This window comes from Perissodus microlepis, chromosome 23, assembly GCF_051167445.1.
Source record: "Perissodus microlepis isolate ML-2025 ecotype Zambia chromosome 23, ASM5116744v1, whole genome shotgun sequence".
In the NCBI taxonomy this organism is placed as follows: domain Eukaryota; kingdom Metazoa; phylum Chordata; class Actinopteri; order Cichliformes; family Cichlidae; genus Perissodus; species Perissodus microlepis.
The window spans coordinates 39,232,930-39,259,185 of record NC_140482.1 but is presented as its reverse complement, the minus strand read 5'-3'; the positions used below and the strand labels follow the sequence as shown (position 1 = coordinate 39,259,185).

Genomic DNA, 26,256 nt, shown 5'->3' with positions numbered 1-26,256 from the left:
GAGTGGTCAGTATCAGCAATGAATCAGGTGAAGCAGAGCACAGAATAAGTTTGGCTGTTTTGCCATGTGTGGAGTCAGCATCCCAAGCTCACAATTTCATGGTCATCAGTGTTGTCACCACAACCACAGGTGTTGTGGACAGATGTTTAACATGGGTCCTGATCTTGGAACTGAACGTGAATTATGAACGTGATTTTTGGGATTGCAGCTGGAATGCTGAGCAGCATCCCTAAATCTTAGGTCACTCTGCTCCTCTGGAAAACAACGGCTTGCTCCATGAAGGAGAAGTGAAGGAGTTCAAGTACTTCGTGGTACTTTTTATGAGTAACAAAGCAACCATGAAATCCACTGCAAAGTCACTCTATAATACCTTGGACGTAATAAGAGAGCCAGGCAAAGGTAAAACTCTTGATATACCAGTCAGCCTACATTCCCGCATTTACCTGTGGTTGTGAAATTTGTCTAATGACCAGAAGTTTCCTTTGCAGGGTGGATGGATTTACTAATCAGGTGAGAAGTTTGGAAATCCAGTGAGGAGCTAAGAATACAAGAATACTTTTTTGTTTTTATTTTTTTAACAATAGACACCAATCAATTATTAACTGCAGACATTACATATCATTAAATGCATTAAATGTAGAAAATGTTCAGAGCTGTATTATTATGTATAATGTTAGTGTTATTATTAGTATTAATGCATTAATGTGCAAGCATCATTTTAACACTGTACCCAGTGACGATGCATATGTTGTATGCGAAATATCAAAATGTGATGCATCTCAGGAGACCATGGTGGTAATGGTGTTACAATCTCCCAAATATTTCACATATGTAGTTTTTACAGATCTTTCTTCAGTATTAATCACACATAATTCACATATAATTTTCCTTTAGGGCGATATTTGTCTACTATAGGTTATTAAGCATGGACAACAGTAACAGCTACAAAACAAATTAATAACACTGGAATCAGTTCAATTCAATTTTATGTATATAGCGCCAAATCACAACAACAGTCTACTTGGGTGACTTTACATTATAAGGTAAAGAACCCCCAACAATCAAATGACCTCCTATGAGAAAGCACTCGACGACAGTCGGAAGGAAAAACTTACTTCTAACAGGAAGAGACCTTTGGCAGACAGGACGATGTGGAAAAGAGTCAGACGTTAACAATAACTAATTATTAAATGCAGAGTAGTGTACTGGTAAAATGAGTGAAAAAAGGTGAGTGAAGAAGAAATCACATGCATGAAGCAGGAAAATATTAAAAAAAAAATCGGGTTTCAATTTAATCTTTCACGTTTGAATGCAACTTGCGACGACATGCTTTTATTTTGTACGTCCAAACCTCTATCTTCCGGCGCTTCTGCTGTTGTTTGCCGCTGTCTTGAGGCGGCGTCGTTCGGACAGTATTCCAGTCGCGGTGTTTGGAGCGGCTCGGGGAGGCGGCACATTCCTGCGTAGGCGCGGTGGACTTTCCCGAACTGGACGTTGTTCCGTGTGGGGTGGAAAAAAAGGCGTTTAAAGTCAGTGGGAGCTAATGAAGCTGCTGGTGGGCCACGGCAGCTGTTAGCCGCTGTCAGCAGGTGCAGAGCTGAGGGAGGGGAAAAATGGCCCGGGAAAAGAAATCTGAACCTGTACCTGCTCGTCTCCAGGGAGTGTGACAGACTGATTGGAGGTGAGAAATTAATTTTGTTTCTCTTTTAAAAGACGAAAAGGAAAAGTTCTTAGTGACAAAGGTGCTGTAGGGATTACTCACCGAATTGACTGAGTTTTATAAAGGTGGTTAAATGAAGCGTACATAAAAGTATGAAACACCCTTTAAAGTTAACCTTCGGTCGGCATACTTGCAAATAAAGACCACTGGCGTGTCAGTGAGCAAGTAAAAACCACTGAAGAGCAAACAGACATCAAGCTGCCTAACAGTGAGTTTATCATTGCGGGTGCTTGGCTACTTAATAATGCATTAACAGTTTGATTTCAGTGTCTTTGGCCATGGCCGGCTGCGGGCGGTGGTGCTACAGCACCTGCGTGTGCTGTCTGTCCGAGGAGGAGAAGAACACCATTGCTGTGGACAAAGAGATCAAGAGGATCCTGAAGCAACAGAAGAAGAAGGAGAGGAGGGAGATTAAAATCCTTTTGCTGGGTCAGTAGAGCACCACACACACCTGTTGGTTCATGCAACAAAATAAACAACCCACAAAAAACAGGCTAAACAAACATTAAACTGCATTTAAAATTTGACAAGATACCCTAAGGTACACCCTGCATACAAATCAAGACTGTTTGGTGGCCTCTGCACATGAGTGTATAAGCTATGTAAGTATGTGAAGAATGAACGATGAAAGTTGGGATTGGTTATGCCACCTGAAAACCACCTGTGGCACACGGCCCAGAAACACACAAGCCCAGCTTTGTTTGTGTTTTCTTACAGTTAGTCTGACAAGTTTCGGATTGTCTGATTTTAAGATAATTTCACCTTCCTGGCAGAGATACCCTGAGCTGGTGTCATAGGTGAAATATTTACATGATAAATAGTCTAGCTGACAGAAACTCAACTGACAACTCCTTTTTCAATCGTTTGAATTTGAATATCTCTATGTACTGACTTTATTTTGTCTCGTTTCTGCAGCTTCTCTGCTGTTTGTTAGACAAAACCAAGTCATTTGAATATATACACTTTTCTTTTTAGTGCTTGTGTCAAACAGCAACCACTATAACACAAAGACCAGAAAGGTTGATACCCTTGTAATTATCAATGCATGATCCTCTTTTCAGATCCATACTTTCATGCTTGTACTTTAATAGAGTCTTAGTCATGGTTCATAATTAACCTTATTTACTCCGGCTGTCCCTCAAGAACAGCTCATGGGCAACGTTCTGATATTCAGAGCTGTATGGCGTGATTATCTTTTTTTTTTTTTTTTTTAATGATGTCATAAAGGTGCAAGATTTGACAAAAGTGTCTGAAACCAAGTGTGTAGAGCAGATTGAAGCCAGAACTCACAGGAATTACTTTACATACAATGTCCTCATTATTTGAATCTTTGGTCATATTTAATATAAATGCCCACGATTTTCTAATCAGAAAAATCATTTAAAAGGTCAGCGTTGGGCTTAGGTAGGGTTAGGGTTAGCAAAGCAGCAAAAAGCAGCTGAGATTGTGGGAATTGGTCCATTGATTTGTATCATCGTGATTTCATATTTTGAATGGGTAGGAACAGACGGCGCCACCCTCACGTCTAGATACACGGGCTTGACAGGTGTAAAAAAACCCAGGTGGAGTGGTCAGATTGGATTCGAAGAAGTCACTGGGCCGCTGCCAGGTCTCCGTTAGACAGAAAATCAAGTTTATGATGAATCAAAAGATCATAAACAAGAGATCCCTCGCTGGAGAATGCTTGGACATTAATTTCTCGTAATATACATATACGATTGAAACATGAGGTAGAACATCATAGGTCCACTTTATTGACATATATTGAATAAGTGGGCAGTGCAGTGTTGCAGGAGTTAGCGCTGTCGCCCCATGCTGGGGCCTTTCTGTGTCAAGTTTGCATGTTCTCCTTGTATCTTTGTGGGTTCTCTCTCGGTACTCCGGGTCCCTCGTGGAGTTCAGAGACATGTGTTTGGTTAACTGGCTGTAGGTCTGCGTCTTTTTTGCGTCAGAACCAAAAGAATAACACAAAACCAAATCCAATTTTTCTAAAAATGTCTAATACTCTATTAGTTAATCAACTATCTGTCTCTGCAGCTATGCATGAACCACAGTATCTTTTATGATAGCTATGCTGCTGTTTTGTGGCACTGTGAAAGAGCAACAGATACCCAGTAAATAGCACACAGTAAATGAGCGTGTCGTTTTTTGGGATGTTTTCAGCAGACTAAAAAGATAATGAGACGTGACACACGGGGGCCAGCCTTTCTTACGTCTTGTACAAAAATGTCTGTCATTTGCAAAAACTGGACTGTCAGGAAAACATCTTCAGCACGTTTCACACAAACGCTGCTTTATGATTTTCCTTCAAAAGTCGTGTTGATTCCCAGAATAAAAAGTTTCAAGAGTTTCGTTTCCTCTAGCTGACAACTGAATAAAAGCAATACATCCAAAGACCACTCACTCTTTCGTCTGAGTGGTTAAGTTAGGATTTCAGGAGCGTTCACTGAAGTCTGTTCACTCCTCTGTACTAATTGTCTGAGTGCAGGATGCAGACTTAAAAGATAAAACTTTATTTAGGCCATAAAAAAGTATAAATGCAATCACAGAGGCAACACAGGAACCATAACAGATACCTGAAAATTAGACAGAGGAAAAGACAGGACTATTTATACACAGAGGGTTGATTACACAGGAAACAGGTGGGAAACAAGGCACAGGTTAGCGCGCTTAGCACAGGTGAGAACAACAAGATATGAGGGGAGGAACAGAAATAAAACTATTAAAAATCAACACATTCATCACTAGAATGTAATAAGAACTGAGACTGAAATAATAAAGAAATCAAAAATAGGAATGAAGAACTCAACCAACAGTAATACAAAACACACAGAGCACTAAAACATCAGCGAAAGCAAACAGAGAACCCTAAAATAATAAACACGACTTAAAACCCTGGGACTGTAACCGTGTGAGAAGCAGCGTAAATCCAGGGCGCTCGTTATGAAATACAGTCACCACACAGAATGATGTGGATACAAAACAATAAAACAAGAGGGGCATAAAATGTTAACAATAAACCGAGGTGTAACAGAACATAAATCAACTTTTCCCCTCTCTTTCGGTGTATCTTTAACAGAGTATCTTTGATTCTAGTCCGCAGAGAAGGTACCTGCAAGCTGTATATCAGGCCTTTTGTGTTTTGAATTGAGTGTTTTTCAGCTTCCTGTGGAATAAAGTCTCCTTATCACGCTACTTTATAGTTTGTATTCACAAAAAAGCTTAAGGTTAACACTTTGATCTCCCTGAGGCTACAGGAGGAACTTACCATAGCCTTGGATGCAAAAGAGAATGATTACGTGTTGTTTTAAAGCTGCTTTTCTGACCACTAAGGCTACACCCACATCTATGAGAATATTTTTTTAAACTAGGAGCTTCTGCTTTTGTTTTAAGAGACCATCCCATCCACACGAAACAGAGCTTCTGAAAATCTTCACGTTTTTCAGTGACCCTAAAAAGTTGATTCTGTTCATGTGGACGTAGCTTCTTGAGATTTCTTTACCTGGATGATTGAGCATATGCATCAAGACTTCTTTTCAGTGACCTAAAACATGGTTGTGGACAAAAGGCCAAAACCGATATAAAAAACTGTTTTCCAAAAATACCTGTGTGTGTGTGGGAAGGGCTTAAGGATAGTAGAATATGATGCAAACACCAGCATATTACCACCTTTTAAAGATGTTGTGTTAAATGTTTAGTAAGCACAGATATTGCAAAAACCTTATGAGAGCCTGCAAAAATATACACATGCAACAGTGATAAAAAACAAAGAAAAAACTTTGTAACTTTGTAAACTGTAAAAGTAAGACTGACGTTGTGTAAGAGTAGTGCACGTTCCATTAATAAATAACATGTACACTCTAAATCTAAGAACATTTGCATGGAGGTGCAATACAGAAGTATTTGTAGAATCTTACGCCTGACAGGTGTGTTCACCTGTCACAGAACGAGGAGTTATTATGTGGTTTTATATCAGCCTGAGGGAGAAGAGCTCTGCAGCCTTTTTTGTCTGAAAGGTGCTGAAGTATTCTTGGAAATGGACAGGAGTTGTGTTAATGTATGAATGTATGAATTACATTAACTCAGGTAGCACCATCGTCCCATCCTCTTAAATATACTGCTCACAGATAAGTGCTTTAACCTTCTCTCACAATAACAGCGTCTCCATTTTTTTCCCTGGGAATGCAGTGCATATCTGGCCATTTTTAAAGCACCGTTATTTTCAGTTAAAAAAAAAAAACGTAACCCGTAACTCGATCTCATCTTTGATCTGAGGAAACCTGAATGAAGGATTTCTGCTTTAAATGTAAATTATTAGCTCTTCTGTTTGCTGCCTCAGGGACTGGGGGGAGTGGAAAAACCACCTTCATCCGACAGATGAGGATCATTCACGGACGAGGCTTCTCAGAGGAGGAGAGGAAGGCTTTCGCCAAATGCATCTACCAGAATATCTTAACTGCCATGACTGCAATGACAGGAGCGATGGCCACGCTCAGAATTCCCTACTCCAACCCACAGAACGAGGTAGATGCAGCATAAACACACACGGACACACCCAGTTACACATCAACGCTTATTCATAAACACGGGCGCCAGCGCAGGTGTGTAGGCGTCTGACCAGAAGTGCACTCCCAGGATTTGTGGGATTACGCCCACATTGAAGAAGAAGCATGAAACACGCTGGCACCAATATACGTCCATAGCGTTCTGTAGCCTATAAATAGCTGATGGTTTTACTATAAACATGCACAAATCCTTGGTGCAAAGCATCTGTTGAAGGATTAATTACACAGGATGTTAAAAAGCTTTGTATTCAATGTTTTTTAAGCATTCATCATGAAATCTCCTCACACTGAGAATCTTGTGCTGTCCTCCAGATTTACGCCAAGAGGCTGGAGGACGTAAGCATAGTACAGGTCACCCAACTGGAACGGGGCCATGTTGACGCAATCCGCCGCCTCTGGGCAGACTCGGGAATACGTGCCTGTTACAGCCGCCGCTGCGAGTACCAACTTCTGGACTCTACAGAGTAGTGAGTAGCTGTGCTTTGCTAGAAGTCAAAGCTGCACCACACCCTCTGTGAGGGCTGGGACGCAGTATCACATGATGAAATGCTGTCACAACAAAACACCAACAACAATATCAGGATATGGGAAATGATCATAGACGGCAAGTTTGGAAGAAAGTGCACGTCAATATCTGTGGGGAAAAGGGATAACCATATATAGACAAAACGTAGTGCCGCCACCTCCTCTTAATCTTTGAATTCAGGTGCTTTTAGCCTCATTGCCACAAGGGCATAAAATCAGGCACCTAGGCTTGAAGTCAGCCTTTATAAACATTTGTGAAGGAATTGGTCGTTCTTAAGAGCTTACCGAATCCAAGCGTGGTGTTTTAATCCGGTCGTTAAGTGATGACGTGACGAATCCTACTTCCGGGCCTAAAGTTGTCTGCGTTTAATATGGCTTTTGTGTTGTTAACATATTTAATGTTTTGTATTTTCTTCTATTTAATCTCAAAAAGCTCCTAAAACAGTCAGTGACCACTGTTGACCTCCCTCAGCTTTTATTACCGCTAATCGTTTATTTAAGCTCAGTTTTTAAAACCTTAGGATGTAACTGCAGCCCAGCCCATGCAGCAGTATATGAATGACTAACCTCATATTGTGGATGGATTATCTCAGTTGTTCTCCTGGCTGAAGTTTGGTCCTTTTACAGCATCCTGCCATGCGATTACATTTGTTCCTGACCACCGAGAACACTCACGTTAACTTTTATCAAGTGGAAAAAAAGTTAGCTTGTTTATATTATGCTAACATAGCTGTGTCGCTAGCGGTCACGTAGCACATCATTATATACCAGCTAGCCAAACTTCAGTAACCCTACAAACGTCGCTGCTGTTTAGTTTTCTGTCTTCATTTATGTTGGAAGTGATAACAGAGCTGTACGTTTTAATTTGTTTCCAAAACCCCGCAGTCAGGACATGCTATATTGTATTTAGATAGAAGCTAGCGAGCTAACGTCCTGCTAACTTCTACCTCCGTTAAATGTCATAAATTCCGTTTTCATGGATGCCTGGATGTTAAACACAATTGTTACACCTGGTAGAGCAGAACGCTGATCATTTTATTAAAGATGAAAGACTTTAGACAGTTTTTCAACTCTCAGTAATGCCATAGTGATCGTTTGATATATGGACCTGCAGCGGAGTTTAGGCCCAGACGCGGCTAGTGACGTCAGACTTAACGACCGGATAGGACGCCACCACTGCAACAAGTCAGTCTGTGAAGTTTTTTCCCTTGTGCATATTCCACGATCCACTGTAAGTGGCAGCGTGGAAGCATTTAGGAACCAGAGCAACTCAGCCATAAAGTCTCAAACCATGTAATGCTGCAGAGCGCGGTCTCTGAGTGCTGAAGCGCAGTCCTAAACCTCCTGAACTTTTTAACATCTGGACAAAAACTGTGTGCCTGGAGCTTCATGGCATGGTTTCAATGGCTGAGCAGCTCCTGTTGGTGTAATGTGTAGGTAGCCTGGTAATTTTCTCCATATGATGTAACTATTTAGATTTTGTTATCATCATTATTGATCGAGCTGCTCATTTTTTAACATCCCAGAGCCAAGAAAAACACTCAAATCACAAAGTAAATAATTCTAACTCCTTATTTTAGGCTGTTGTTTGGGGAAAAAAATCCAGCTTAAAACAGAAATGGCTACAAAACCTTCAGTTCAAAATGAACAACCTTAATTTCTTTCAACAAGAGACACGGCATGGCATTCAGTCAGTGTGCCGTTGCTTATTATCAGTCTGAAAAAGTCTTAATAAATAAGTAATACATAAAGGTGTAACATCACAGCCATAAAACAGAGTCGGTGATGTTGACTCTGTTGAAGCTGTTACACAAATGATGCAACAAAAGATAAGCACAACAAACCCGTCATCTGTTGTAGTCATACTAATAACAGCTGTCCTCTTCAGTGAACGTGCTATATTTAGACAGGAAGAGATTAAAGTGCTCCTGCTACGCTGTTTGGGGTTTCCATTTTTGCTGTTTTTTTAACGTTGTCACGATATAATAACATCTTTGGTATTCATTTAAATACCAAAGATGTTATTTGAAGGTTTTTATGCTGGCTAAAACAATGAGTTGAGCAGTCTAAGGAGCTTGGAAAGAAAAGTGTCTGGACTTCTTTAAGTTGCTTGAAGACATTTCACCTCTCATCCGAGAAGCTTCTTCAGTTCTCGGATGAGAGGTGAAACGTCTTCAAGCAACTTAAAGAAGTCCAGACAGTTTTCTTTCCAAGTTCATTAGACTATGATGACCTGGATGACTGAGAACCTTCACGGACAATGACTCGAGCATTTCTGGATATTTTATCGACCAACTTTTTCCAGTTTGATAAGTTCTAGGATCCCTTCAGATTTATGCCCTAACTGTGTCATTTTTTCCATTTTCCACCTCTGCTTTACTCACTGAAATTGTACGTCGCGCTCACGGAGGAGTCTTCGGGTTTTATAGCTACATCACAAAAACCATTTTAAGCCACAGTGTAGAGCTAGCCCCAGACAGGCCTTTTATTATCAACGGGAAAAGACACAGTAGGTGTGAGCCTTACGCTAAAAGTATCTCAAGTGTCACAGAACAAAGTGTGGGCTCAGCCTGCATGTTTTCTCTCTTTTATACTGCTGTTCTGGTCTGTGTTTACCCGGCAGTTCAGTCATCGCGGTGCGTGCTTGATAAGGGACAGGCAGTCAACATTAGCTAATGACAGCTTGTATCAACATGAGCCATAAAGCTGTGGTCTGTACACAGGTTGATGTGGACTTGCTCCATTCCCTTCTTGCATTTTTAATCAGTTTTTTTCTTTTCTGTCATCACCGGTTCACCATAAGTGTCGTGTCGCTTCAGTTTGTTTTACTCTGTCATTGCCGGATGCAAAGTAAACAGAGGCAATATGTTTCAGTAGAAATATCCTCTAGTGTGAGAAACAGATTTTTTTTTGCCGTTGTAATATTTTTTCTCTCTTCGGCCCCATCGCGTCTCTCTTTCAGCTACATGAATAATCTGGACCGCATCACCTCCCAGGACTACATCCCCACGGAACAGGACGTGCTGAGAGTTCGATTCCCCACCACGGGCATCCACGACTACTCCTTTACCGTCAATACCATCACACTAAGGTGACCAATCCTCGGATTTCTAACCTCTCACAGGGGCAAATCCAATACCGTCACTATTCACTGCACTGTGAAAAAAATACTATTGACTCTTCCAGAGGCTTTGTCTGCTCACGCCTGCTTGGACGCAATAGGATCGCATTTCTGATTGCCTCTGTGCAGACTTCATGTGGGTTTTATTTTGAAAATGTGTAGGCAGTCAGACTAAGCTTTGACAACAGATCCAAAGCTTATTTCTAAAGGACATTGTGTTCCAACATATTATCTTAAAATAATAACTCTTAAAAGCATTTAAAGTTGACCTAGTAAAAGCCTTTCTTTACTTTCTTTCACATGTATACTGTTACAGAGGGGGAGTGCTGATATTAAACATGGCCAAAGTTTCACTGTGCGTGTACAAGTAATCCCTATGAGCCAAAAGATCACACACTTTGTGTCAGGCAGTTATTTTTACTCTTGAATCTTTATGATGTCACAGAGGGAGGGCATCCTTGGCTTTCAGCACAGCAATCCCAACAAGCAGGTGACCAAAATAAGCTTTATTTAAAACTGTGAATCATGCAGAGCTCTTCTGCTAGACTCTAAGAATACAAATATGGAGCTGGAAATGAAAATAATGATGCACTTTAAACTAAAGAGAAAATATATCTGGATAAATTAATGGCAAAATAAAAAAGTGAATGAAAGGCAAAGAGGCATTTTTGTCCTTTAATAAAGTGCGTCATGTTCTAAGAAGGACATCTCCACTTCACATCGCAGCTTATTAGCACATTACTGATGTGAGGGCACCGTGTAAGCACTGAAAGGGTGGAAAGGGCTTGTTTTTCTTGCATTTGTACATAAGCACGTTGGCGTTCACGAAGGTTTTCTTAACTTGTAGTGCATCTTGGGTACAGCTGTAAGTGGTTTGGGAAATGCTCAGAGCAATGGAAGGGAACCTTGAGCTCAGTGACGAGGTGTGGCTGACCCCGTTGCTAGGTGTGACGTAGTTTTTCAAAAGGTGGACACAAAAGGCCAGTTATAAAAAGGCCTGATTAAATAAATTAGTATCCATTAAGACATGCTGTAATAATGAATACTATTTTATGCAGTGAACATCTTTGTTGAATAAATTGGATGCCATACTTCACCTCTCGCAGGCACCTGTTCCAATGTGGATACTTGTTATATTCATTTGCTTCATTTGCTAATTTTAGTATTTAATTGATTTAATATTAACAAAGGAATTAGCTCACATCAGGTATGCAGGGACACAGAGGAAAACCTGCACGTTAATGAATGCCTCTTGTGTGATTTGCTCGTGCAGGGTTCTGTCATAGTTTTTGCATTTTTCCTAGGTGTGCCCGATGCCTCACTGTCTCGATCACTATCATTGTTGGCATTACAGTGTTACTTTGTTGGGCAGGAGAAGTAAGCACCTCTCCAGTGAGATCCCTGCTCGATGTCGCGTTTGGCGCTTCAGCAGCTCACGGTCATTTGGCAATTTGTCGTTTGTTTGTTCTTTCACACGTTTCCTTCCTCTGATCCCTGATAGGATTGTGGACGTCGGCGGTCAGAAGTCGGAGCGGCGGAAGTGGATCCACTGCTTTGAAAATGTCACCTCCCTCATCTTCCTTGCGTCGCTCAGCGAGTATGACCAAGTCCTGGAGGAGAAAGACACGACTGTAAGAACTCCTGTGACTCTCATTACAGCTCCAGAAAATGAACACAATCATAGGATCTGTGCAGATTTATCTACCGGATAGTTTACCAGCTATTCTAAGGTGCCTGGAATATTTATATGTAGGTGCTCAGCCATCCAGGTCATTGTAGTCTTGAAAGGTAGAAGAACAAGGTAACTGGACTTCTTTAGGTTTGCAAAGATGCTTCACCTCTCATCCCGGGTATTTAAGAGAGGAGTTCCAAGTATTTAGCCTTATGAGGGGTTGTCTTCTGAGGGTTGTTGACCCACTATTGATCATCTGCAACATCACATGAAAAAAAAAAAAGGCGTGGGTTATTACCTTCAATGAGAATGTTGAAGGTTGAAAACACTCGTAGACTTTGCTCCAGCGCACCATGTGACCTATCGAGGTCACCTGAGTCGAGGTGTGATCGGGGGTTGAAGGTCCTGGAAAGGGTTATCGAGGCTGCGTTGTAGGTGGCTGACGGATGGTGTCGCAATGCCGTGTTTCGGTTACCTGAGTCAGAACTTGGGAGTTTGCAACACTCTGTTTTCACTTCAGCTCCTTATATGTTGTAACGTTGCTCTTCTGGCTGGCGACCCAACAAAAACACAAGCAACAGTGGCCCACAGACCGGTTGTACCGCATGCTTTGTACACTGCCTCCATCCAACATCAGAGCTCACTGCAGGCAGACTTCTGCTCAGCCAAAAAAAACAAAAAAATCAGCTTAAGGGTGAAAGCACAGAGAGACCTTGCCCCAACCCACCATGTGACCTATTGTGGTCACCTGAGGCAAGGTGTGATCGGGGGTTGAAGCGTCTGGGAAGGGATCTCAAGCCTGCACTGTAGGTGGCAGACAGCTGGTGTCATAAGCCACCACCTCAGTTTAAAGATGGCTGTTCACACTGGACATAGATTGTGCAAAATACAAAGCACATGTACATTTACACACAGCATACACTGGGTTGTTTAACTTATGTTTGGGGGGTTTTGTAATTTGTTAATAAATAACGCAGTATATATATGTACCAGAGTCATAAATGTGTCTCTCACTACAGTCATTCCATTGTTTCACCAGCAGGTCTCGCTCTTGTACAACAAAGCCTCTCTCTTATCTCCTCTCAGCCTCTGCAGCCCCCTATCGCCTTCTTCTTCCCTCCCATCCTGTCACTGATCCGTTTATCTCTCCCAGACACTTTCTGGTCTGCCATCGCATTTATTAACCTCCACTGTGGTCCATATGCTGCCCATAAACAACCTATTTCCTCTCTTTGAAGGACTGTTTTCTCCCTGCCTCTGTGATAATGCTCTGTGTCCTCCCCAGAACCGCATGCAAGAGAGTCTGGCTCTGTTCTACACCACCATTCACTCCCAGTGGTTCCTCAACACCTCCATCATCCTCTTCCTCAACAAGACTGACATCCTGACTGATAAAATCAAAACATCAGACCTGCAGAAATACTTCCCCAGTTTCACAGGTCAGCTGGTCTTCTGTTTGTTTGCATTTAGGGTGAGGGTGTGTTGTAGTTTTGCTAGCAACTATCGGACAACTGATCAAACAATTTGTAAAAAAAGAAAGAAAAGAAAACCATATTCCAAGTATTTTAGTTGATTTGAAGGCTCTTTGTGAAGATTTGGTCAGACTGTAAGATGTCTGTGAGTACCTGTGCTGAAGTTGGGGCACATGTGTGTGTTCGTGAGTTGTGGTGGATTTAATAATGGCGGGGAGCACTGAGAGCACTAAGGGTTTGATATTTGTGAATCAGTCCGACACTCAGCCTCAACGTGGAGGTTTCAGACATTCAAATAAGAAATCACAGCAGCATTGAATGCTGACTGAGCCCAGTCAGCAGCCAGATTTTACTGCCATCAACAATTACAATTGCAGCTCATTGTTTGCAAGCGTTTATTTTCATCGCAGCGTGGACACAATCATGTCCGAGACACGAGGGCTGTGATGTTATTTTGCTTCAGCCAATTTGCTTTGAGCATGCAACAATTTCATCACGCCCTTCTACACCTGGCACAAAATGTGTCATTTCCAAAAACGTGTGTGCAAAGTGATTTCATTTTCTAATTCTAAGCTTGAAAGTCTCCCTCTGTCGCCGTCACCACGGCCACCAGACATTTTTTGCTCTTCTCTTCTTGCTTTTTTCTTTTCTTTCACTGCTCCTTCCCTTTCTACTTTATCGTCTTCTTTCTTTACTTACTTCATTCGTTCCTTCCTTCTTAGCATCTTTGCAGTCTTTCGCATTTCCTTGTTGCTTTCTTTATTCTGTTCTTTCTTCCTTTCTTCCTCCTTTCTCACCATCTTTCTCCTCTTCCTCCCCCTTCCTGTCTTCCTTTCTTTCTTCCTTGGCCTCTTTCTTCTTTTTCTCCTATCTTTACCCTCTTCATCCCTCCCTTCCTTATTGCTCACCATCTTTGCCCTCATCCTTGCTTCTTTCCTTCTATCTTTCCGTCCATTCTTCCTACTTCTTCCGTCTCTTCTTCCTTCCTTCCTTCCTTCTTTATGTCTTTCTTGTAGATGAGTCACTTCAGGTACTCTGTGTGCTTAATGACGAGGTTGCAGCCTTTAACTCTGCTGCTGTTAGAGGCAGTAGGGTGCCCCCCTCACCCCCACACACCTCCGCTCTCTCTCTGTAACCAACGGCAACCACAGACAGATACTGGCCTTCCTGCAAGCCCTGCACCCCCACCTGAATACCCCCAGGTGTACAAGTGTGTGTGTGTGTGTGTGTGTAAGATTGAAATGAGTGACTGAAAGTGAAAATTTGCACGTGTATGTGCAGTGCACACACTTTGTTTTACCACTAGCATTAGCGGGGTAAAATAATGACTCACACAGGGTCAAGCTCTTTGATGTCAATTTAACCTTAATGACAACTGTGAACAGCTCCTAGCGCTGGCTGCTATTTGCCACTAATGTGGCTGTGTTCCAGTGCAGGCACTGTGTGGTCCTTATTACTGCTACAGTGACTACTTCTGAAGGCTATACCTGTTAATAATCCCTGCACTCTTCTACTGTTTTTAAAGAGTGAGGAGCTGATTTGAACTTGCAGTGAAATGTTTAAAAATGGTATTATTATCATCAAGAAAGTATTCTAAATGATCGCCGTTTACGGTTTTTCAAATATATTATTTGCAGGGAGGTTTTTTCATCTGCTGATAGAATAAAGTCGAGCATAGTGTTAGTTCAGGCAGACCTTGGAGTCAAGCTCTGCATGCCATTGTGATCGCTCTGCTGATATCCTTCTATGCAACTTTAGCCACCTCTAAATTCGAAATTGAAAATGTTTTGCCATGTTGATTAATCTAATTTCCATCTCATGCTTAGTGACAAGTAAATCTAAAATTCTCTGATGTCTTTGCTCTTCTCCATCAGTCGGTTTATTCCACCCAAATTCATCTCTTTGTTGTCCACTTCCATCTTTCACCTCCACTTTTCAACAGGCAGGAAACATGACCCCGAAGATGCTATGAAGTTCATCCGCAAGATGTACGAGCAGCAGGCCGTCAACCACAACAACCGGGAGACGTGGAAGACTCTGTACCCCCACTTCACCTGTGCCACGGACACCAACAACATCCGCAGGGTCTTCAGCGACGTGAAGGACACAGTGCTGCTCAAGTCTCTAAGGGACTATGGGATCATCTGAACTTTTACCAGGCAATGAAAGCCAGGAGGAAAGATGGTTCGTGTCTCTTTGTGGACCTTTTACTTGTAAAAGCCAAAATGGGATTTCTCTCATCCACATAAAATTCCTTCTAAAGTGCGGAAGTCAGAACATCAGGCTTGCTTAATATTTTTGTGCCCCTAGTCCTCCTCTCATTCTTCATTTTAATTAAGACGCAAGTGGAGATTGAAAGCACTTTCCTTTCATCACCACGACTATCACAACTTTACTCTCATCCTCTTCTTCTGTTCAGGAAGTATTTGAAACACATGACGAGGAGCCAGTAAACTCTCTCGTTTCTCTCAGCTTGCAGCTTTTTTGCCCAATTTGATGTTTCTTTTTTTAAGATGAAGAGGCGTTCGGGTCATGCCGCGACTGAATTGATCCATAATTGAAGCGGGAGCAGAGATGCTATGAAGTGCTGTGCCGCCATTAACAGAGTAATGACTTTTACAAGTGGAGATGGGGCCACACACGAATGCAACACCACTGTCACACATTTTAAGGGTTTTATGTGTATCTTCCAGTCCCATTCAGGTACCGTAGAAGCCAATGCACACTCCAACGCAAACTGTAAACACAAAGCGTTACTGTTATGAGCTGTATGGGCAATATGAGTTACGAACTACTGCACTCTTTTTTATTAGATGCCCTGAATGTGGGCGATTGTTGTCACAGCGCTGTCCTTCATTGTTTCTGAAAAACACCCGCCGGCGTGCCAAAATCCCTATTGATTACAGTTATCTTTCACTGCCAGTATTTCTTTCATGTTATCTGTATTCAACACATTTGATGAGTCGCCATCATTTGATGAGTAGAAATCTGCAACTGCCACCCTTCATCTGGCTTACAATGCCGTGACAGCACTATAGGACAACAGACTTACTTTTGACTTTAGTGGCCGTCAGCGTAAGTTGCTCTTAAATGGTTGCTCTTAAATGGTAAATGGTCTGTATTTGTATACACTTTACTTGGTCCTAAGGACCCCAAAGTGCTTTACACTATACACAATCGTCCACCCATACATTCACACACTGGTGATGGCAAGCTACAGTGTAGCCACAGCCGCCCTGGGGCGCACTGACAGAGGCGAGGCTGCCGGACACTGGTGCCACCGGGCCCTCTGACCACCACCAGTAGGCAACGGGTGAAGTGTCTCGCCCAAGGACACGACGACCAAGACTGTCGGAGCCGGGGCTCGAACCGGCAACCTTCCGATTACAAGATGAACGCCCAACTCTTGAGCCACGATCGCCCCATCATTTAAATCATTAAATGATATAAATGTGGAAAGAAACTACAGACTATATGTTGGAGTGAATCTGGACTGAAGTAAAAATTGTATAAACTGTATAAACTCCAAAAGCCAGATGAAGGAAAGTTTAAAAGTATTGAGGTTTGTTTAGATTCACTTTTTTCAGTTTTTTTTAACTTCTCATCTTCTCTTTTAACTAACAAACTTGCAGTTTTTTAGTCAAACACTAATTAAAGTGTTTTCAGTAAAGCAGCTTCGCGTTGGGAATCCGTCTGTCAGAGACTCTAAATCCTGACCGGCTCCTATTGTGCTCTTATGATGCAAAAATAGCCAACTGTTTGCTTAATATTATGCCCAGAGCATCCAGAAAATCTGCTAAAGCTGGTTTAGGTACTTAAAGAGGACATCTTGTACTTTGTGATTCAAAAATGCTCCCTCACAAGCTTCGTCATGCCACTGGCAACAAATTACCTCTACTTGCTGTCGAATTGTTCAGACAAGGCCACAGACATCCATCATTTCTGTGGTTTTTGTTCACTGGGCTTTTGGCAGATGAATGTATTTAAGGAGTTAACATTTTTCGCAAAGAACAGGATGCGAAATGCTATTGTTGTTTTAGCCTCCAGAGCTGCCAGCTGCTGGAAGCTGGCCAGCAAAACAGAGTGGGCTCACTGAGAGGAGGAGCGCTCCAGAGTAAAGACAAAGACCTGAAAAATAAATGTCACGTCCCATGTGAATGTGTATCGTTCGTTTTTTTCAAAAATACAGCAGGAGATAGCCCTCTTACCTTGACTTTTAAATGTCCAGTTCGCATACGGTAAGCTAGAGAAAAGCAGGTTTCTGTACTTGAAGTTGTCAAACACCAGTTTCTTCTGCTCAATATTTCTGTCAACTCCAAACACAATTCATGCTCTGTGTTAAAATCATCACCACTCAGAGAGTTGATTGTTTTGTGAACTTATTTTCTAAAGTTAAAGATGGTAAAAGGTAAAAAATAAATAAATAAATAAATAAACTCAGCAGGTGATGCCTCATTTTGACAAAACTGTGTGTCAGTGCAAGTCAGCTGGAACCACATTAAGTCCTTTGTTGGCTTTTATGTATTAGCAAAACAACTTCCTGTTTTTATATTTTTGCCTTGTATATTTTGAAAAATTTGGATTTGGGAGAAACTAACAAAATATTCAGTAATTTCACTACATTAACAGTCAATTTATACAATTTATATAATTTGCATAATTAAAAAATAAAGTATTTTATCCAAGCTGGTAATTCTTGTCATTGGAGATACTTAATTCTTATAATATGTAATGGTTATTGTGATAGCATGCCATGTGTTTATTCCACGATTATTGTGTTTCCACAACATCGTTGTAATCCAAACAGCTGTCCGAAGAAGTTTATCCAACATGCAAGTGCTTTAAAGTGCAGTTTCTCTAACAGCCACTTGAGGCTCTAAAAGCGAGTAAATGGTAATAAACCCGACCAATATAGGATCTATTTGAAGTCCAGAAACCAATGGATGACTTCACTACGTCCTTCTTTTATCTACAGTCTGTGAGAATTACTGACACCAAACAAAGCCGCGTGGAAAAGAATATTAAACCAACCTTTTATGATATTAATCGTGTGTTTGAGTTCTGCTCTGTGTGCCTCACTTTATGACGAGTGGAAAATGCCAGTGACTTTAATGACTTTGAAGCTAATATCAGCTCACAGTGGTGGTTCCAGCTGCTTTTTTGTTGACTGTATATAAAGTGTTTTGATCTTGACTCTGCTACATTTTTCAGATGTGGCAGCTATATTTTTACATCTTTGATGATGCCCTCCAACAGAAAAGTGTAATTCTACTGTACATGATAACTTCCGTGTTTGATTTAATTGTAACTGCTGTATTTTTTTTAAACATTGTTGACCAACAGGATGTAAACTGTGTGTTTGAACTACTGTGTGTGGTAGGTCACTATTTTTCAGAATTGTGAAACCTCTAATTTGGTGACAGTGAATTATTTTATGTAGAATCTGGTGGAGGAAGTGGACTTTTTTTTAATTGTTAATATTAAAAAACCTCTAAACACACATTCCTGTTCTTCCTTCTTTCTTTGTGGCACTATTCACTGTGCAGCAGGCAGGTTTTGCACCCAGTAATAGAGATCGGTGGATCTAAATATCAATAGAATGGATACCAATGATGATATTGGTTTCAGATTGATACTAGCGCAATAGAAACAAAGTATCAACCCTAGGAAACAGGGTTTAAATACACACATTAGGGAAAGCGGACACAGCTGGGGGGAAATGAGACACAGCTGAACAGAATACCAATCAGACAAGTGGACACAAAAGTGATCAAAAGCACACAAAACAAATGACTGGTGAAATAAAACAGGGAAAAAATAAAACATGAAACTGACGAACACTAATGGGGACTTAACAACTAGACACAGGGGAAACCAGCTCATGGACCGACATAACCTATCCAGAAACTGTAACCCCACACAAAATCCAAAACATAATAACATAAGACATAACTCTTAACTTAGGATAAAGAACACAAAACTCAAAATATGGGTTCAAAGACTCAGGATCAAGACAGAAAGCAACCAAAAGACATGTAACTAGTCCTGAAACATGATGAGTAACAATAGCATGACAGCAGAGCTGGGCAGGAGGAACTAGAAACACAGAGAAGCACAAGAGAACCAGCAACTATAACAGGGACCTTCACAGATATGTCCAGAGTGAGCCGCCGTGTCTGTCTGCGTGACGTGTTTTCTCCGTGCAGCATTGTGAGGCTCTGTCACCAAGACAAATAAGGTCTCACAGGCGTCAATCACACGTCTGCTGTTACCTGCTGTTTGCAAACAGAAAAAAAACTGCAGGATTTGCATTGGATTGGCCCATACACCGCTCATTTTCACCGAGCAGCGTGAGTTTGTGTGTGTCTAAGAAACAGACTGCAAAAATTCCTTTGTGAACACTGGTGTCACATCAACAAAGGACCAAACGTTCACCTGTTGTCCTTCTGAAAATGCAGATTCGACAGCTGACAGTAGATCCGGCTTCACATGGTTAGATCATAGTCGCCTCATCTGTCCAGCTGACTGCCACAACCAAAGCAGCTCCTTATTAGTCCGTGACAGCCCGCTTCCACAAACATTCAGTCACCATTTCTCCACTAAACTGTACACACAGCAAACATATTTAACAAAAAGGGATACATTTGAGCACATTTAAGAGAAATGTAATCCTAACACACACAAATGGGGATGCACGCACAACTTCGCACTGCGCCTGATAATGGCTGTCCAAAGGAGGGTGAGACCGGTGCTGTGGCTCAGGTGACTGTTTCATCCAGACGGCTTGACATTTTCAAGCGTGCGTATGTGAGACGGGCGGGGAAGGGGATATGTCTGGGTGTGCATGTGCTTGTGCATCTGTGTGTCAGTATATCTGCAGACAACCTCTGTGCCTGGCTTTCTGAGAACCAGTTTGAGGACATTTTGGAGCTAGGGTTAGGATTCAACTAAAGCAGTTTAAACACTTAGTTGTGATGGTAAATAGTGAACCTGTCTGTTAAAAGCACTTTGTGTTAGGGATGAAAATGTTAGGTTCAGTTCCATCAGACCTCTAAACCCTGAAAAAGTGAGGCACTGAAACCACCGGCACCCTGCATAAAACTGAAAGGCTACTGTGAGAGAAACTGTTATGTGAGTTTAGCCTTTCAGGTCGCACATAGACTCTCGTAGTTTGAAAACTCCAGGACAGGGGCAAGGGATTCCCAGTGTATGTGAGTGCCCATGTGATGAGCATTTTCAGACGTGTTAGTACAAGAAAACTACTTTCTACTGCATTTTACAGTCAGTGTGCAGGATTGATGGGAACTTTGCAGCGGCTCTGCAGGACTTGAAGAAAGGCTTCTGTTGGCCTTAGGCAGTTATTCTACCTTTTATCTTAGTAAGTCTTTTAAAAAAGGAAAAAATGAACTTTATTCCTACCTCGGCAAGCTGCAATGACTGACTTGAATCCATCACATGAGCTCACAGAATGAGGTCCAATTTTTGGGACAGAACCAATTTTACATGGCTGACATTTAAAACTGATTCCTGTGGGAGTGTGTGGGCGAAGCTTCCAAAAGTTGGCCTTGCTGAGAAATGAAGGATATAACAACAGGGGGGAAGCCAGGACCTTACACCCTTTACTCATAATGAAGGATTTGTGTATGTAAATCTCAGGTGGCAAACAGACAGGAGGCAAAGGAAAAAGAAAATACATACATTACTACAATGAATTTTAAATGAAACAACTCAAATGACGTTAAAGTGGAGACTTTCAGCTTTAACTCAGTTGAACAAAAAGATTGCATAAAAATGTGAGGGGGAAAAAGCATTAAAAAAACACAATCCCTTCATTTCAGGGGCTCAGTGGTAATTGGACAAATTAAATAAGTGAAAATAAAATGTTCATTTAAAATACTTGGTTGAAAACTCTTTGCTGGCAATGACAGCCTGAAGTCTTGAACTCATGGACATCACCAGATGCTGAGTTTCCTCCTTTTCATTACTGACAGGCCTCTACTGCAGCAGCTTTCAGTTGCTGTTTGTTTGTGGGCCTTTCTGTCCAAAGTTTAGTCTTCGACAAGTGAAATGCATGCTCAGTTGGGTTAAGATCAGGTGACTCACTTGGCTGTTCAATAATATTCAACTTCTTTGCTTTAATAAACTCCTGGGTTTCTTTGGCTGCATGTTTTGGGTCGTTGTCCATCTGTATTATGAAACACCGCCCAATCAGTTTGACTGCATTTGAGCAGACAGTATGTCTCTGAACACCTCAGAGTTCATTCGGCTGCTTCTGTCCTGTGTCACATCATCAGTAAATACTAGCGTCCCAGCGCCACCTGCAGCCATGCATGCTCAAGCCATCGCACTGCCTCCACCGTGTTTTACAGATGATGTGGCATGCTTTGGATCATGAGCTGTTCCACGACTTCTCCATACTTTTTTCTTGTCATCGTTCTGGTGGAGGTTGATCTTGGTTTCATCTGTCCAAAATGTTTTTTCAGAACTGTGCTGGCTTTTGTTTTTTAAAGATTTTTTTTTTAGTCCAATCTAGCCTTTCTATTCTTGAGGCTTATGCATTGCTTTCATCTTGCAGTCAACTCTTTGTATTTACTTTCATGCAGTCTTCTCTTTATGGTAGACTTGGATATGGATACGTCTACCTCCTGGAGAGTGTTGTTCACTTGTTTGGCTGTTGTGAAGGGGTTTCTCATCACTATGGAAATGCGATAATCCACCACTGTTGTCTTCAGTGGAGTCCACCAGTGCTTTCTTTCGTTCTCGGGATGTAACAAACTGTAAATTTTGCCACCCCTAATATTGTAGTATTTTCTCAGATGGTTTTTTTTTCTGTTTTCACAGCTTAAGGATGGCTCGTTTCATCTGCATGAAGAGCTCCTTTGACCGCATGTTGCCTATTCACAGCAAAATCTTCCACATGCAAGCACACCTTAAATCAACTCCAGGCCCTTTATCTGCTTAATTGTAACAAATGAATTACCTACACCTGCCCATGAAATAGCCTTTGAGTCAATTTTCCAATTACTTTTGAACCCTTTAAAAAGAGGGTGGCACATGCTAAGGAGCTGAAACTCCTAAACCCTTCTTTTAATTTGAATGTGGATACCCTCAAATGAAAGCTGAGAGTCTACACATTACGTCCAAGCTTATTGTATAACTATAACAGGAATATGTTTCAGTAAACAGGTAAAAAACAAAGTGTATATATTCAACTTGGTTGGAATCTTACGGAGCCCCGCAGGGGACATGGGAGAAAAAAAAAATTAAGACGGACTTTTGCGAGATCTCGCAAAATAAACCCGGGATCTCGCAAAATCTCGCAAAAGTTTTAGCCGCATTCTTCGGACGCCGGCTCGAAGCCGACCGGGAGGTCGAGGCACGATGTGCCGGGAAAGCGGTGTTCCTCCCGGCTGTAGTAGGTCTCGACCTCCCGTTAGCTTCGAGCTAACGGGAAGAATGCGGCTAAAACTTTTGCGAGATCTCGCAAACGTTTTGCGAGATCCCGAGTTTGTTTTGCGAGATCCCGAGTTAGTTTTGCGAGATCTCGCAAAAGTCCGTCTTAATTTTTTTTTCTCCCATGTCCCCTCCGGGGCTCCGTAGAATCTTTTAGTTGGAGAGGTTGAAGTATATGACTCGATTTCATTTCCATGCATCAAATCATTTATTGACCCCTCGTGCTGTATGGATGTCCTGAAAGAGACCATTCCTATTAGGATGCTTCGTTATAGAAAAAGTCTAAACAAAATAACTTTGTATTGATTTGCAAGGCACCCTTCCCACTCCATTGCATAAAAGGGCTCCTCTCACTGTAGCGATCAAGGGTACAGATTTGCCCTTTGATTTATTACCTGTCTATATCTTCCTTCAGTTGCTCCCACAGACATACCACTGCTGCGCTGATCTAACTCCCTGTGTCGGCTGACATGTGCTCGCCTACCTCTGATGCTGAGCGCTGGGTGAGAAGTCCAGCTGCTTCCATCACAGGTGATCTCCTGCAGAGAAGCAGAGCTAAGATGTGTAGTGCTGGCTGTCCAGTGGGCTCTCGTAGGATGGATTTTGCTGCCTGGTTTGTTGCTATGGACTGCTTAGTACTGATAAGGGCTGGTCAAAGCTTCCATTTCCTCAAAGCAGAGACATACCTGCTGTGTACTTATCAAACACATGCTGCACACACACAGGTGCACGCACAGATTGTCATGCAGCTGCAATCACAGCAATAAACTGCTGAGATTACGGCATAAAATAGCAATTACAATGTAAATAGATGTAGAACACAGTGAAAGCCCAACACAAAAAGCTCTGCAGCAAAGTTTCCAGCATTCAGAAAGGTGCAGTTCGTACCAAACGCCGACTGTCGAAGCTGTAGTTTGTGATGTTGACCTGGATTGCACCGCTGCACATTGTAAGATGTTGCTGTCATTGCGTGCCCACCCTGTTCCTTTAAGCTGTGGCGATGGAGACGTGTTTCTCAGCGGTTTTTTTCAAAGCCGTTGCAGCATGAGGGTACAAAGAAAAAAAAGGTGCTTATCAGCACAAGAAATGAATCAATTTGCCAGCATGAATCACTACTCGCTTTCCCAAAGCAGCTCCAGCGTTTGCAGCAGCAGCTGGCCCTTTGTCGCTTGCTTCTCCCTCACTGTGTGCCGCTTCACACACCCATTGCTCAGCTCTGGGGGAGAAATTTATTGAGTGGATACTGTATGTCAATAAATCCTGCAAGAGCTTAACCTGATCTAAAAAGGAGTATTTGATTGTTTCTCAGAAGTCATTAACAAGACTTTTTTTACTCGGTAATAACGTCCAAAGTAAATTGTCACTTCACGTGTCAGCGCAGCTAACGGTGCAGCAGCAGAAATGGAAAAGACGAGGGAAAAATTACGGCATTTCTGATTGTGAAATGAAAATCTGACAGCAAATAAAACGGAGAAGGAGGAAAATGGCTTTTCTGATGTGCCCTCTGTTCAGGAGCACCTGCGGATTGGACTGCTTCTTGCGCATTAATGAGTTTTAAAGAAACTGCTGCGGGGTCCTGGTTTATTAATGTAGAGAAGAGAGCAACACAAAATGTTCCCAATTAAAATGAAGATGAATTGCAGCAGCGGGTGCCTGTTGTGGCTCTACTTTTCTATCTCTGCCATACAGACAGGTCATTAGGCACTAAAGGCTGCTCTGGTCCCACGGTGGTGAAGCCTGAGCGCATCACATCCCTCTTAGAGAGCTTTACTGTACCACGCTCTGTAGGGCGGACAGGAAGGAAATGTGGACTCTGAAGTAATCAGGGTTTGACGCTGCTGACTTACTTAATAAGCCTAATTCAATTTATGGAGTGTCCTACTGATATTCTGTGTTGTAGTTCTCAGGAAGTGCCATTCTTCTGTTTGGAGTCTCACGCGAGTGAAAGAGTAAAGAGGAGTAAAGATTCTGTAAAGCAATGTTGCTGTTGTAGCATTGTAGCAAGACCATTTACAAACACCCTCTTGTGTTAAGATAATGAGATTTTTGCACCAACTTAATGTTACGTTTGGACTCTTAAGCGTTATATTTTTCCTCATTAAGTGAATTTAAAAATCTCCTGCTTCCTTTGTCGCCTCCTTCCGGTAACAGAACTCTTTCTTTTGGCAGATAGTGTTTCCACAGTTACCCTGCATTTCAAATACCCGGGGAGAGCTACCAATAGGTACTGGGAAAAAACAAAACCACTGTCCTTCCCATGTTTTGGTTATGCCACCCAGCCTTCATTTTACAATGTCCTATCTGATGACAGACTGAACTGCACTGGGAATGTGGTGACACACTAAGTGCCAATGGTTTCTCTACTCTACAGGCACCACAATCTGGGGTTAACATTACTTCACAGTGATGAGTTTAAGCAAAAAAGTAGCTTTTTCCCATTCAAACAAACAATCACACACACAAAAAGATCAAATTCTTAAAGCTCAGATCAAGGGTAATGCCCTATAGTACCCTAAGTGTGTCCTTTCATATATCACCTGTCTGTTTCTGTACTGAACTTTCCAGAAAGACTCAACCTGGTTTGATATTTTTAAATAATTTGGGATTGATAGTTCTCAAGGAATTTTCTTTGGACATTAGTTTGTCTGCGTATCTGACCATTTTCAGAGGATTTTTTAAAAAGCCACTTAACACTGACCTATGAATCATTCAAGCATAAAAAGGCACATAACTCAAGGGGTGAACCAGTGTCGTGCCTACACATAAAAGACAACTTAGGAAAGAAATTATTTTTAAATATCTTCAGGCAATTTGTTACCAGCAGATAATTTGTTCGCAATTTTTTAGTTGGATCAACAAAAAAGGTCAAAGCTAACACAAATTTGACAGGCATATAACAGCATAAAAAGGTGATTCACAAAGACCTATAAGCTAAAAACCTGGCATACTGCCTTAAAAAATTGAGGAAACTGGACAAATGGAGTGCTTCTTTCATGGTTTAGGGCTACGTTTCAGGCAGTGGTTCTTGTCAAAATGTAGAAAATTGTAGAAAAAGAACTGCAAGATTTTGATCCACCATGCAATACCATTTTGAGTAATTGTCAGACTGCTGACAACTTCATTTTTCAGCATGACAGTGATCTCAAAACCACCGCCAATGCAGTGAAATCATACCTGGATAGAAAACACACACACAATGGGCCTGATCTCTGACAACAACGAGGCGCCCTACCTGAAGGAGATTAGGAATCTGGAGAACTGGTGCCAGAGGAACAACCTCCTTCTAAACGTCAGTAAGACAAAGGAGTTGATAGTGGACTTCAGCACTAAGCAGGAGAGGAACTACCGGACCCCCATCATCAACGAGTGCCCAGTGGAGAGAGTGGACAACTTCAAATACTTCGGAGTTCACATCACGCAGGACCTGTCATGGTCCTGTCACATCAACACCGTGGTGAAAAAGGCCCGACAGCGTCTCTACCACCTCAGACGCTTGAGAGACTTCTGACTGCCCTCCAAGGTGCTCAGGAACTTTTACTCGTGCACCATAGAGAGCATCCTGATGGGAAACATCTCAACCTGGTTCGGGAACAGCACCATGCAGGACAGACGAGCTCTACAGAGGGTTGTGCGATCAGCTGAGCGCACCATCCGCTCCGAGCTCCCTGACCTGCACTCAGTCTACAACAGGCGGTGCTGGACCAAGGCCAGGAAGATCGTGAAGGACC

General features: G+C 41.9%; 1 protein-coding gene across 2 annotated transcripts; it reads left to right on the top strand.

The window, feature by feature from the left end:
* Nucleotides 1–1,400: 1,400 nt before the first annotated feature.
* Nucleotides 1,401–18,629, top strand: LOC146362132 (guanine nucleotide-binding protein subunit alpha-14-like). Of its 2 annotated transcripts, none has more exons than XM_084921613.1 (8): nucleotides 1,401–1,681; nucleotides 1,988–2,149; nucleotides 6,060–6,244; nucleotides 6,598–6,752; nucleotides 9,773–9,901; nucleotides 11,433–11,562; nucleotides 12,889–13,042; nucleotides 15,018–18,629. In XM_084921613.1, exons 2-8 carry the CDS (start codon nucleotides 1,999–2,001, stop codon nucleotides 15,221–15,223), a joined length of 1,110 nt encoding a protein of 369 aa, XP_084777739.1. In that variant the 5' UTR covers nucleotides 1,401–1,681; nucleotides 1,988–1,998; the 3' UTR covers nucleotides 15,224–18,629. The 2 variants fall into 2 exon arrangements, with proteins under 2 accessions (XP_084777739.1, XP_084777738.1); XM_084921612.1 differs by having other exon boundaries at nucleotides 1,977–2,149.
* The last annotated feature ends 7,627 nt before the right edge of the window (nucleotides 18,630–26,256 follow it).